Genomic DNA, 15,583 nt, shown 5'->3' with positions numbered 1-15,583 from the left:
ATTATGGGCCCAGTTTTCAAGTTGGTCCAAATCAGGATCTTAAATTATTATATTAAGTGTTGTGCAATAGCAAGTCTTTTCAATTGCACAGTATTGCGCAATGGCAAGAAATATCTAATTGCACAATATTGTGAAATAGCAAATTTTTTTTTAATTAGAGTTATCTTTCTTTGTCCAGAATAGTAAGCAAGAAATATCTAATTGCAAAATATTGTGCAATAGCAAGATTTTTTTTTAATTGGAGTTATCTTTCTTTGTCCAGAATCAACTTAAATCTTTGTTATATATACAATATACAATGTATATTCACTTTTTACTACCAACTGATAAATTATAATAAATAACATTCAGTGATAACAAGCAGTTTTTTTTACATCTTAATATTTTATGATGTATTTAAATGAGTAGTTATTGTTGCAAACTCCATTAGAAATTTTAATTGAGGTTAGTTTTGGAATAAGGGAAAGGGGGATGTGATTAAAAAAATTGGGTTCAATTTTTCTCATTTGAAATTTCATAAATAAAAAAGAAAATTTCTTCAAACATTTTTATGCCCCACCTACAATAGTAGAGGGGCATTATGTTTTCTGGTCTGTGCGTCCGTCCGTCCGTCTGTCCGTTCGTTAGTCCGTCCGTTCGTCCGTCCGTCCGTCTGTCCCGCTTCCGGTTAAAGTTTTTGGTCAAGGTAGTTTTTGATGAAGTTTAAGTCCAATCGACTTCAAACTTAGTACACATGTCCCCTATGATAAGATCTTTCTAATTTTAATGCCAAATTAGAGTTTTTACCCCAATTTCACGGTCCACTGAACATGGAAAATGATAGTGCGAGTGGGGCATTCGTGTACTGAGGACACATTCTTGTTTTGAGAGGATTAATATTCAACAGCATAGTGAATTGCTCTAAGAGAAAACAAAAAAATTAAGTTCATTAGAACACATTCATTCTGTGTCAGAAACCTATGCTGTGTCAACTATTTAATCACAATCCAAATTTAGAGCTGAATCCAGCTTGAATGTTGTGTCCATACTTGTCCCAACCGTTCAGGGTTCAACCTCTGCGGTCGTATAAAGCTACGCCCTGCGGAGCATCTGGTTATCTTCTGACCTTGACCTCATTTTCATTTGATTATTTTAATGTTGCTTTAATGAATGTCACTATGATAAATGTAGTAAAAAATAATCCTCAGATTTTTAAAGTAGAATTCAATCATGATCAGAATATCAGACTAAGAATTTTCAGGTTGAACATTTTTCAACAGCTCTGTTTTGTTGAGCCTACTTGTCAGAGGCGGATTAAGAGGGGGGCTCTGGGAAAAAAATGGTTGCTGATTAAGGAAATCACTGAAGCATACCCGAGCAGGCCCCCTCTTAGGCAGTCAGTGGGCCCCCACTTACAAAAATTTCTGGATCTGCCAGTGCTTTGTGATAATATAATGTGTACAAAAATAAAGGACCATTTACATGTACATGTACAAAAATATACAAATGCAACTTTATTTGTAAATATAATTATTTTGTAGGTCTTTAAATGATTTGATATGTACACCCAGTCTGTAAAGTTAGTTAAATTATATAAAGATTCAAAGATTTAATGGCAATATATAAAAAAAACATTGTAATTTTATAAAAATTAAAATCTTAACTTTTTAAGAATGTTTTTTTTTGAGGAAGAACAAAATAATTGTATTGAATTGAATACATGTATGATTCAATACTTGTTAAATTGTTAAATGTATATGAGTCATACCCTGTGTGTTAACTAGCGTAAATGTGTGGGTGTTCTAAAAGTGTTTACAGATTTAAACAAACTAATCAATGGTAATATCATATAGTTTTAAGGAAATTATTAGATACTTGTACATTACAAATATCTTTAACATGTTTTCCCATCAGCCAAAAAAAATAAGAAGGAACATTTTAAGCATAATTTGTTGATAAGCTACATTGTATAGTTATCATTTGTTTGTTTTTGTTCAAATATATGAAATATGATCATGATATAAACCAGGAACAAATCCATGTTTAGATATATCGACTTGTATATATATGTATGTACGTGTATATCAAAACACTACATAAAATTCAGCTGAGAAATGTTGATTCTCAAGTATTTTGAATATATATTTACAGATGCACATGTAGACAGGGAAGACACATGCATGTATCAGCATATTATATACACATGTACAATGTACATGGTATATAATATATATATTCAATTAACAAGTCTAAATTGAATACTACCTTCAAACCTATGATTGTGTTGGATAAAAAACACATTTTTTATACTTGTGCATGCAAAACAAATTCTATTGTAGCTAGAATGGTATAAAAACAGCACATACAACATTTCCTCAAAGACCAAAAAAAAGTGAAAAAGTATATTTTAACAAAACACATTTGACTAACTGACGTTCTTAAACTCTGACTGCCATTGGCGATTGCCAAATAAATTGATCACAAGATGTAACAAATTAGATCTTAATATTAATTTAATATTAAACAGAAAACAATAAACATGATAAACTTGCAGTAAAGATGTTATTCCACAAACATGCGGTGCAAAAATACATCTGTACAATGTATGTACATGTATCGATTCCACTTGTTACAATTTAAAAGGATAATTATTTTAAATAATTTTACACCATAAAATTAATTACATGTAGTCTTAAGACAAAAAAAAATTCTGCTAGTTCATACATTACCTCATTTTATTTAAGTTAAAACTCTTATTTATGTCTAAACATACATGTATATATAAATGAACCATATTTCTTTTTCCTAAAATCTGTATTTTTTTTGTTGTTGATTATTTCAGGGCAGCAGGGATAACATGAGTATTGTGATAATTGCTTTGACAGGATCGCCTAAAGTTTCTGATGAAGCTATGAAAAAGGAACAGGAATTAGATGAAAGAATAGAGGCAAAAATTAAAGGCAAGGAGAATAGGCATCATTGATTAAATGGGAAACTTTAATATATATCCTTTATTTATATATATAGATATATACAACTCGTCTAAACATCAACCCAACAATGTTAGATCTTTGTTCTTCCCTCGGTTGCGATTCGAACCCATGCTACTGAGATATTGTGACACCAATTGGCAAATATATATATAATATATAGTCACAGCGGGACGGCTGCAGTGCAGGCGATTTGGTGTCACGATATCACAGTAGCATGGGTTCGAATCCCGGCGAGGGAAGAACCAAAAATTTGCGATAGCAAATTTACAGATCTAACATTGTTGGGTTGATGTTTAGACGAGTTGTATATAATATATATAGAGAGAGAGAGAGAGAGAAAATTTTCATTATTTTGTAATGATAACAACATGAACAAGTACCATTGAAAAAAAAACAATTGAAAATTCTTCTTGTATATGAATAAATGTTATTTGGAGTATAAGTTAATGAGATAGCAACCCAAGAACATAAAAAACTAAAACATCTTATTAGGAAACATCTCTAATTCTACTCGTATTTTAAAGAAAAACAATATAAAAAAGAAATCGCATTCACACCAAATTCTCTGAATAACAAAAAAAAAGATGAATGCTAAAAGTTACAAAAAGCAAGCTAGAGATATGAAACCATGCGATCGATCCAACATGTTACAAATATGCATGGGTCTTGTTTTATTTTGCAAGTTATTATTTAATCATTATCTCTATATATATAAATAAACAAAACTGTTGAAAGATGTATTTTCATGATATTAAAAGCATCAATTTTACCATTGAAACATTGAAACAATGAAAAATTAGAAATACAGGAATAAGTTAAAAATATATTGTAATACACAAAATCATTTGATGTTCAGAAGTAATAACAGGAACAGACTTATTTAAGTTTGAGCTTTAACTGCTTGTCAAATGAATTTTGAATTATATTATTTATTGTATGTAACTTTTTATCTTCAAATATTTCATGACTACACAGAGAAAAGACTAGGTTTAACAACTAACAACAATATAAATCACTCTAGAAATAGAAAGACTGAAGGAAATTGTCAGGAAAATAAGGCATAAATAATGACTTATAATTTGATTTTGTTGCTAAAATTTTTCTCATCTTTAAGAAAAAAATCTACTAAGCGAAAAAAGAGACTTACTGATTACTGCTGAAAGGTGTCAAATTGGCTGCATTTGAAACACTCATTTTGATTTTATATCTTCCTAATTTTTTTTATGTCATCTATTTACAGAAATTTTAGCTGATGTTGATGTGCGAGACGTAGATTTACCATATGTAATGCATACAATAAGTGAAGATATTGATGGTCTTCCACCTGGAGGGGGATTAAGTTCAAAGTAAGGCTCATTTGTCATTGCACAGTTTTTCTAGCATTCCACAGGGTCTAGCTTTATGCCTAAAATCACCACAATAATGTGTAAATTGGAGTTTAAACGTATCTGAAAAAGTAAAATCACAAAAATACTGAACTCAGAGGAAAATCAATTCGGAAAGTCCATAATCACATGGCAAAATCAAATAACAAATGACTGACCAAAAATAATTTGAAAAACAATGGCTGCAGAAATCAGAAATGGACTATAACTATACTGGATCTGATTCCAGGAGCAGATAAGGGTAATTCCTGGTTTGTCAATCAAATTCATGAAAGAAATAATAATACCAGGCAGGACACAAGTTACAGCTAGAATTATAAACCTGAAAAAAATGAAGAAACTCAAAAAATATTTTTGGTTCACAAATTTTTATGTCAAAATCCAATGAAATGAAGATTAATTTTCTTAATCATTAAAAAAACCATGTTGATATTAGGGCTATTCCAGAAAAAAATGTATGGGGGGTTGGAAGGCACATTGTATTAATAATACATGGGTGATGGGTATCAGAGCAACTTTTCACACTACAATGCACTATAATTCTCAATTACAATTGTCTGGGTGGCGAGTGCTGAAAATAACTGCCTCCCAACCCCCCGCATACTTTTTTTTCTGGAATAGCCCTTAGATGTTTTTGTAGTGTAAACACATGACAACCAACCCAAGAGGTAATTCCTTCTCAATTTTGAAGGGCCAGTAAAAATCTGGAATTTTCTTAAATAAAATTGAGAATGGAAATGGGGAATGTGCCAAAAGAGACAACAACCCAACCATAGAAAAAAAAAACAACAGCAGAAGGTCACCAACAGGTCTTCAATGTAGCGAGATATTCCCGCACCTGGAGGCGTCCTTCAGCTGGCCCCTAAATAAATATATACTAGTTCAGTGATAATGAACGCCATACTAATTTCCAAATTGTACACAAGAAACTAAAATTTAAATAATACAAGACTAACAAAGGCCAGAGGCTCCTGACTTGGGACAGGCGCTTTATTTCCACAATAAAAGATAATTTTTAATGAACTAAAACTCACATTTGTTGTTTCCCAATTTCATTGAAAGTCACATAAAAATTTCCCCAAAAATGGCCACTGTTCTTTGACCAAAATATCTAGAAAAAAAACTGCATAGTTTATATGCATCTTGAAATTTTAAACTAATTTTTAGGAACTGTGAAATATTGCCAAGAAATATAAATAATAATATACATCAGATGAGAATATGCAACACCATGGCTGAAAAAGACACAGACATATATAGTACACAAAACACAAACTAAAAAACTAAAGACTATAACAACATGAATGAACCCCACCAAAAACTGGGGGTGATCTCAGATACTCCGTTAGGGTAAGCAAATCCTGCTGTGACAGCCATTGTATTGCTCATGTTATTACAAAACTGGTGAATAGTGTAATTTAGTAGGTCACATTCGTGAAAAAGGAATGGGATTGTAGTTGTAGACTTAAGGAACATGTTTGATATCATCTGTGAAAAGGATATTCCATAACAGTCAACCAACTTGTGATGGAGTCGGCAAAATTTACAAAGAGATGCTTTCAACTTCATCATTTGGAAACCATGCTTAAAAAATTCAACAAATGAAAATACATGAAATGATTATTATGCACATTAATTATTGCTCTTTCTTAAAAGTAATATCTTAATTGACAGGAAATTAAAATAAAAATATAGTTGATAGGGTTGTAGAATAGAAATAGAAAACAAGAATAGTATATATATCTGTTCATTGTCTTGCAGAAAAAATACAGTTGAAAGTATACTTAATCGACTGCGACCAAAGAAAACAGCAGAAGTAAGTACAGAAACTATATTGAAAGCTTTCAGTAGCATGATTTGTGTTTGTAACAATTAACTCCTACGAATGTTTACCTATGACCACGAAACTATGCAATAATTCCATAATGTTTTAAATAAACTGACAATTTAAGTAGTTTTTCAGACACTTAATCCTCTTTGTCCTAGATCATTTAATTTGGGAAAAGTGGTATTAGAATTGGGATGTATTTGCTTAACATAAGGGTAATAGGAGCTGGATGCATTAGCATTATAACATTAATATGTTGTCAGATCTGAGTGTCATTTGCTTTTTATCCTGTGTATGCAGTTAATGTGACATCAAGCCATTTATTTTGCTTATTCCATAGTATATTATCCTACCAAGGTTTGGGTACTTAGAAGTGACTGATCCACATAATTTCAATAACCATTTTCATGTCATATACATGTACATGTGTGTATTTGTTTATTAGAAAATACCCAATATGATCCTTTAAAGCAAGAGAAATCTGGAATTGTTGAAATTTCTGATAGCCTCTTTTTTCAATCCTCCTTAAAATTGTGGAGATGGTTTTAATAATCCTGGGTCCTAATGATGAAATGGATTTTAATGTAAGGGATGTAGTTCTGTGCATTAAAAAAATAATACTTATTAGGGGACTGTTGACAGTTTATATGATAATCTAATGCAATCTTCAAATATGCAAAAATATTTTACATTTCTACATCAATAGAAGAATTTAAAGAAATGTCTGAAGGATGGTCTAATTGTCCAGATATTTGACATTTTTCAATATGAATTTTTGAAATTTTCTAAGTTGCCTTTAATTTCAGCAAGAAACTAGCACTGATGAACCCTTCTATAAACAGTTATTGAGAAAATACTGAGTTTATCCTTTGTTACTAGGTTAGTCTTTCTGCAGTGAGTTTTGATTGGTCATTTGTATCTAACCAAAATGTACACTCCTCCTTTACTCATTAGATTTAGCTTTTATTCTGATTTTTTTTCTATATATGATTATATCTATGTTGTCAGCTGGTTTATTTGAATCTTTCTTAACATCACATGTTTCCTTCATTAACAAATGGTATATATTAAAAGAAATTATAAGCGTCTTTTGAAAATTTGGTCTTTTGTCAAACCAATTGACACTTTTTGCATAGCCTGCGATAAAGTGTTGGAGAAACAAGACAAAACAACACAGACATTCCCCTGTTACAGTGTCATTATATAGTTCAGGTTTGTTCAGGTCATTAATAACATTCTCAAAGATTTTCATGATAAAAAGACAGAATCCATTATATGTTGATTTTCTCTTATTTTATTCTTAAATTAAAATGCAGTTTAAGGTTGAAGGGTCAAACCTTTATAGATTTTTTTATACCCCATAACCGTATGCTGTTTTTTCTCTGTCTGTCTTAAGAAATCCATCGTATAAGAGTTATGGGAATTTGTGGTCAATCTTTATGTGAATATGCTCAACCATGTGATGGTTTTCAGATTGATTGCTCATAATTTCCTGTTTACTGAATTTTTCACATAATGGTCATATATAAAAGATTCGTCACACCTTTCCCTGGAACTTCCTGAAATTTGTTGTATACTTCATGTAAACAAGTTTTACAGTGTGATGCATTAAGACTGATTGATTATAAACCTGTTCCTCAGTCGTATTATCATGGCTGATTTTCAAATATTTAATACAGAAATGTGACATTGTGCAAGTCTTAGAATACTCACAAAATAAGATATAGCTGTGGACTGTAGTTAAAATGATATCATTTGAAATCAAATACTTCATGGAGCTCTGTAAAGGACCCTTGTTGAATTAATTTGGGGGTTGAAGGGACGGTTTCTTTCAGTCTTGATTTGCTAACTAATGTTTGTCATGGTATTTTCCTCCTTTTACTTGATTTTATGATAACTTACATGATGACATCTTTTAACATTATCTTTATGTTTCTTTTAGGAAGAAGACGGTTCAGCAACAGTAGAAGATGATTGGCGATAGTTTTGTTTGGCAGAATTTTATATAAAAACAAAACTGTTAGATTCCAAATCAATAAGGAGCAGATGTATGGCTCAAAACATGTGGCAGAAAATGGCCACTGAGCACCTGTTCAGTTGTTTTGTTAAATCTATAATTATATATATATATTCTATGATGTTATATTTGCTTTTTAAAATGAAATATTCCTATGAGTGGGACAGTACAGCCTCTGTTTACAGAAAACAGTTGTTATCAATCAAAGGGATAAGATTGGACGATTTTTGTTATTCCTTGCGAATGGCAGTATCAAAATATTTGTAGAAAAGTTTTCATTGTAGATCAGTCAGTTAGCTCTCGGAAAGGTTATTTCTTTTCCTCTATTATAAGTTTTCATGAAATTGCATTATGTATAAGTAACGAATACTGAATATGCCACACCAGATTTGATCTTAATTCTCCAGGTTTGCCCCACATTTACTAACTAACAAAATTGCTCAAAATATAAAAATAAAACCTTTTTAAAAGGGAGAAAACATTAATTTGCCAATTGGAGATTTCCAATATGATATTTTGGTTCTGTTCTTTTAAATTAGTCTTTAGGGATGGATGTTCAGAAGTCAGTTTCCAACTTTTTTTTTAATCTTTTTTCACAAAAATAGTAAATATAATTAACTATAAATATTTAAAAGCACTTCTGTAAAGTGAATGTTCAAGTCCTTCAGGTAGTGATTTAAGAACTAAAAATCAATCAGATGTGGTGTTATTCAAATTCAGGTTACTTTATTTAAACTTTTCCAGAATAAATAAACATAATTGACTATTTTGTGACCCATTTATTTTAGTGCTAAGTTAGTTCATATAAATACACATTAATAACCAGAAATAATACTGTGATGAAATGATTGACCTCAGTTATTGTGGATTAACTTATTTTCGTGTGTATCAATTTTCGTGGATTCATGAAAAATTGCATTTTCGTGGTTTTCCCAATTTCTGCGTACAAGACTCATAGAAATTTCTTTTGAAAATTCATTTGTTGAACATTCGAGTTCGTGGTTCATCTGTTCCAATGAAAATTGGTACCCAACGAATAATAATGAATCCACAATAACATGTTCACATTGTTTGTGTGAACACGCTTGTTCTTTTATTTGTTGTCTACATTTTTATGATTTATAATATTGTGTAGTGTTTGATTGTTTGCAATGCTTCCGTTTTTTTCTGCGATGTTATGAATAAAACAAAAATTTATAACATGATATATAGTGCTCATAGAGGACGTTCATATAAATATAATGTTCTAGCAGCATTGAATAAAATTTAAACAATTTGACACACATTGCATCTTAGTACTGTTAACTATAAAATAAATTAAATATATTTTGTAAAATTATTTGCTCAATGTCAAAGAAAAAAATAATTTTTGTTTAATTTAAGTGGGAAGATTTTCTCAAATACCACCTAATTAGAAACCAATAACATAATAATTACTTCAGAAACTGTTTTGTGACCTGTAAGTTTTGCGCTATACTGTTTACCTTGATATCATTAGAATTCCAGGGTAAAAAAGTTTTATAATTAAAAATTAATAGGGCACATCTGTTTAAAGTATTAGGAAAGGAAAATTATTTTTCAATTAAACATATATATTGGACTGAACGAAACTACCAAAATATAATTTCGGCTAATTGATTGGGTCAGCTAATTATTTTTACCTATGGTCCATATATTTATATAAACTTTGTATTAATTTTTGTTCCACGATATATTGAAATAGCAGCTTTGAAAAATTTGAAATCATGCTTACGCTCAGTGAATACCACTTATTTATTTGAGATATTTAGATATAGCATTAAATGCTTAGTCCGTTTTATACTGATTGACTTCATAGTGCTGACATTTTCCCTTTTTAAGGATTGAATAATTGGTACGCTAATTTATTTCAAATTTGATATAGTAAACAGTATATGATGTCTATTGACATGGACCTTTTAGATGTTTATTGTCAGGAGAAGTGTAATCTTCCAGTTTATACCTATATTAATAATGATTCTGATATTTACACAGAATAAAACTGATTGACACATTGAGAATTACTGTAAATTCAGAAATTATTGCGAGGTTTTTATTATCGCGAAAAATGCGACAGAGTTGTAAACGCAATAATTTAAACTCGCATTTTGAAATAGTTTATATGAATTAAACAGGACTTATCTCAAAATCGTAAAAATTAAAATCGCATTTAAGTCTAAAATGACAAAATCGCAATAATAAATGCACGCAATAATTTCTGAATTTACTGTAACCGATTAAGCAGACAACAGAATAGGCTTTTATTTTGTATTTTGATTTTTTTGTAGTTCTGATTCTTTAATTGGTAAACAATTACTATGTAGATATGTTACTTAGCTTTGTGGTATAACCTATTATTGGCAGATCAGATGACAAGCAGATACTGTATGAGTCTGCATAATGTATGTATGTTATTAATCATTACCACCTTTTGTCCTTTCAAATATTTGATCATATTCTGCATGAATGGTAAACTTTGTCATATCATATACAGTATTACAGTTTATGTTAGACTGAATTATCTGATATGATGGGGAAAAGAAGCAAAATATTCTCAAAATGGTTATAGAAATATGACAATGCTAAATATTGTATTCTTTTTGTTTTAGTTCATTATTTAGAAATGTTTAAAAATTGTTACTTCAATATTAGATACTATTTGTTTTGTATTTTACCATTTTTGTTTCGTCCTTTTTCTAGTCTTGTATCACTTTCATGCTCATATACAACCACATAAACAGATTTTGGAGAAGAGATGAAAGATTGAAAAGAAATCCAACATAGTGACAATAAGCAGAATGTTCAGTGCTATTTGAAGATATTTAGATTTCATAGTTGAAAGTTTATTCAGGTTATTAAGGTCATCACTGCAGATAACTCTAAAAATAAGTTTCTCAACATCCACAGTTTGTATCTTTTTATATTTTGATGCATTCCAAACAAGTGATCATTATCTTACTTCGAATTAAAATATTTGGAATCCTAACGCCATTATTAAAAATGTCATCAAAATGAATTCTTTGAATCAGGGGTACAAAAACTCTTAAGGTGACTTACATACATTGAGGTGTTTCCGCTTGAACACAATCAAAGTTGTTTTTGAACAACTAAAGCAAAAAGATATTGTTAAAATTGACGACTTTCAAATCAAAATAATATGGAATTTGATAATTTGCTTGAAGACAGATTGGACACAATTTGGTGCAACATTTAAAAACAGAGGGATGCTTGTTGCTAACGCGTCCTGCAAGTAGATTCATGTCATGAGAATTTATAACAAAAATTAGACATAGATTTAGGAGTTTGTAAACAAATTATATTGCATACATGTTATATAAAATTATGTTTCGGTAGCTGATTATAATTTAGTTTTCTGTGTGTTCCTTTCTGCTGTATTGAATATTGTCTGTTAAGTTCTAATGAAGTACAAATGTAGTTGATACTATGTGTAATTGTTGATAGTTGTATGATTTAAAGTTGTCACACTTGGTTTTATATAACATGGGAGAATGTAATACCATTTAATAGGGCAATATTTAAAGTCTTGTTCTTTCTGTTGAATCATACATTGTGTTTTTTTGACAGTGGCCCCCCGCCCCCTTTATAGAATTGACAGTACATGTACCACAATATGTCATTTTAAAAAGACTTGTAACCTCAAGATAAAAAAATTGCTTATTTTTGTCTAATATTAGCTTGTTTTTTTTTCAAATTTAAGAAAAATCCCATGGACATCATTTGTGTTAAGATTTTTTAGGGGGTCATACACCCTTCAAATCTATGTTTGATATACATTTGTTTGGTGCAAGTAAAGATGGTTTTAGGGATCTAGGTTTTAAAGAAATCTTTTTTTTCAATCAATAGAATTTTTTTTACTCGGGTACAAATTAGGAAGTGAACACTTCATTTCTATAAATGTGTCTTTTGGTCTCAACTACTGATGTTCAACTTCAAAAACAAACCAATGAAATGAACAGAATAAATATTAACATTTCTTAAAGACTTGGCTTTTAAATATTTTTTTATTGTAATATTGAGTAGAAATGTTTGCAGACTCAAGTAACTTATTTTTGTCTTTTTCTAGTAAATTAAATTATTTAGAGTATGTGCAGACTGTGGGTTCTTTAATTATCATTACTATCAAGTTTTTTGTGATTTGTAAATTTGCCAATGTCAATATCTGATATAGTGGTTTTATCATTTATGCTTCCCAAAGCGACTTAAAAGTATGCAATAAGTTGAGGCTTCGTTACATTTGGGAAATTCATATATTCCTCAAAGCTAAGAAATTTGGTAGCCCAAGGCACACACTTGTTTTCCCCTCTGTTATATGATAAACATGTGTTTGAAGGTTACTTATGGGTTTACAGTTTATGTTTTTGGTATGGATTAATGTCTGTATGGGGAACAAGCTAGTTTTCATGTCAATTCCGTATTGTGTGCTCTCTCCCATAATTTACCCTTAAAATACATTGGTACCAAAAGGGAGAGGAAAAACAGAAAAATGTATACACAAAGGGGTGTAAAGTGTAAATTGTCAACATTATAGTTAGTGTTTGTCGACAGTACTAATCCAGATGTGTGTGATGACATTGATAAATTGAACTACATGTATCTGCCTCAAAACAATACCTGTTATGTAATTGTTGTTATACAGCTAGCTAGGTATTTACTGTTTGGCCACATCAAGTTAATATGTAGATTTTCATTCAGGGGTTTATAAGTATGAGAGACTTTTTTGACGTTTCAGGGAAAAACAGAAAAAACTTGATATACATTTGAATTTGAGGTGTGTAATTGAGTAAAACATATCATAGTTAAATTTATGGTGAAAGTTAAATGTTTCAACAAATTGGAAAAATGATTTGAATTGTTAAATCAAATACCATGAAGATTTGTCCAAAAAATGGCTGAATATCAGAAAGATTGAAAAGTACTAAAATGTAATCTACAAAATAATTTGAAGTGACCATAATTGTTAATTTATAATGTTTGCTATGTCACTATTCATTTTTTCCTCTCACAAAATTATCATTTTACACCTTGTTGCATAGCTTTTTATATTTGACAAAATACATTATTTTGTATTCATTTGTACTTGTTAATATTGGCAATGTCTGAAAAATTAACTGTTTCAGTATATCATTTTATACTCTGATAAACCATTTTACTATACAGACTTAAAATTTGAGTTCATATTGGGGTCCTTGTCCAAAAATGTCGGTCTCCTTCAAAAAGAAGGCAACAACTTTAAGTGAAACATATTAAAACATTTAAGCTGCAGAATAAAAACAAGACAGAGAATAAACAAAATATTTATACTAACTTTTAAACATGGCGAGCTTGGTTTTCTGTTGGATGCTAAAAATGTATACTTTTTTCAACAACGTTCATTTATTGTATTGGTTATTGTTCGGATAATATGTTTGATATACTGAACATGGAAATGTGGGATGTTAATTTTGAAATTGGGAACATTTTACTTGAGAATTTTTAACTAAAAACTAATTCATTTTTCCTAGGACAGAATTTTTTTGCAATTTAATTTGATTGTCAAAAGGAATACAAATGGATGTATTCAGACAACAAACAACAAATAAAAGTTTTATCTATTTAAGTTACATTTCAATGGTATAGTCCTTTAATTTGGTAAACAACCTGCTGTAATATTCCAGTATGAAATTAATGTTGCCAAGTTATGTTAAAACTGTTATAACAGTATATGATACATGAATGAAGAAAAGATGAATTGCCTATTTCCACTGTATTTTTTTCACACAATTTGGGATTTGAAACTTGACTCTTTTTTTTTAAATTCAACTTTAGATATATCCTTAAAGTTTAAATGATATTGTTAGATATGAAAATTTTTGAAAGGCACCTGAAAAAAAATAATAGATATAAACTTGTATCTGATACAGAGATTTTTGACTTACAAACCCTCACAAACCATCATTTGATATTTCCATTTTGTCAAATGTTCAGAAATGCTCAATGTTATGTAAAAAACCTCAAAGTTCAATGAAGCTGGGATTTTGTAAAAAATTTAAAAATGTCTTAGTGTGAAATAAATTCAATGGAAATTGACCCAATCTCTCTTCTTTTGACAGGAAGTATATATAATTACTTTATACTAGTTAAGATACATGCTTATCTGATTTGTTGTTATAAAGTTTTGTGTTTTAGACATATATATATGATGTACGTGTGTACGAGAACCTGGATGGGTATATGAAAATACAGAAGGTTTCAGTAGAGGCTTTTAGCAAAAGGAATTAGTTTTCTACATGGAAACTTTATATGTTCAACTTCCAGGTGTTTTAATTTGTTCAGCTTGATTATTTTGAATATATCTTTGGTCAAAATCTGTTTATAATAGATGCCCAAATACAGTAGCCCACTTATTGATTGATTTCAAATTAAACTGTATATTAAAGAATTCCACTTGTTATAAATGAAAACCTATAAATACATGTTATGATAAGGTCTTTTATCCTCAACAACAACAAAACGCTTGAACCCCATTTTAATTAGATATTTTCAGGGGAATAACAAATTAGCATTACTTACTGTATAATATTGTCCTAACAGTGATCATGTCATCCAGTGTTATTATGTATTTAGAGTCACATTGCCCCAGTAGGTGATGGCACTAAATCATTGTTCTATATAATTTGAAGAATAAAAATGAATTTTGAACGACTTTTAATTTTTATTTGGTTTGTGCTATATTTTTCATGAAAACATGAAGCTATGGGTATCCATCAGTGAATCAGCAAAACCACCATTCCAAATAAAATCATTGAAATAGGATGAGCTGCATATAAAGTTTTCATTTAAGATGTGGACTTCTAAATATATTAAGCAGATATTTATTCTGTACAAGTGTTTTGGAGAGCAAATGATAACATTAGCTACATGGGAATGTTCAGATCATACACTAGTAAAAAATAAAATCACAAAAATACTGAACCCCGAGGAAAATTCTAAACGGAAAGTCCCTAATCAAATGGCAAAATCAAAAGCTCAAACACATCGAATGTTAAAATCAAGAAATACGCAATTCATGAACATTTAATCTTGGAAAAACCTGTGAACATCTTAAAGAACCAGAGAAGCATAAAATGTAAAAAAAGGATGCCAAAGTAAGAAATTTATATTTAGCAAGTTTTTATTGAGACATGGAAACAACCCCTATAATTTGCACCATACTAAGTGCCATGGTAAATAAACTTTTTAGTGACTAAACTCTAAAATGCACCAAACTGATCAAATCAGTACTGACCAATTATAGCTATCTACCATCTCCACCCTCTAAAAATTGAGATTCGGTATCTTCTAAATGACATGCACGAAAATGTTT

General features: G+C 29.9%; 1 protein-coding gene across 4 annotated transcripts in view; it reads left to right on the top strand.

The window, feature by feature from the left end:
• The window catches only part of LOC139515798 (protein phosphatase 1B-like), a 30,818-nt gene extending 15,899 nt beyond the window's left edge, over positions 1 to 14,919 (top strand). For 2 of the 4 annotated variants that reach the window (XM_071305495.1, XM_071305497.1), the window contains exons 3-6: positions 2,822 to 2,939; positions 4,213 to 4,318; positions 6,119 to 6,173; positions 8,128 to 14,919. In XM_071305495.1, coding sequence (XP_071161596.1) covers positions 2,822 to 2,939; positions 4,213 to 4,318; positions 6,119 to 6,173; positions 8,128 to 8,169 — 321 coding nt within the window. In that variant the 3' untranslated portion in view covers positions 8,170 to 14,919. Of the gene's footprint in view, positions 1 to 2,821; positions 2,940 to 4,212; positions 4,319 to 6,118; positions 6,174 to 6,991; positions 7,065 to 8,127 lie in introns of all 4 variants that reach the window. The other 2 variants (XM_071305496.1, XM_071305494.1) reach the window with 2 other exon arrangements.
• Positions 14,920 to 15,583: the final 664 nt, after the last annotated feature.

The sequence above is a fragment of the Mytilus edulis genome, chromosome 3, assembly GCF_963676685.1.
Source record: "Mytilus edulis chromosome 3, xbMytEdul2.2, whole genome shotgun sequence".
Lineage (NCBI taxonomy): Eukaryota > Metazoa > Mollusca > Bivalvia > Mytilida > Mytilidae > Mytilus > Mytilus edulis.
This window is presented reverse-complemented; position numbering and strand designations above follow the sequence as displayed.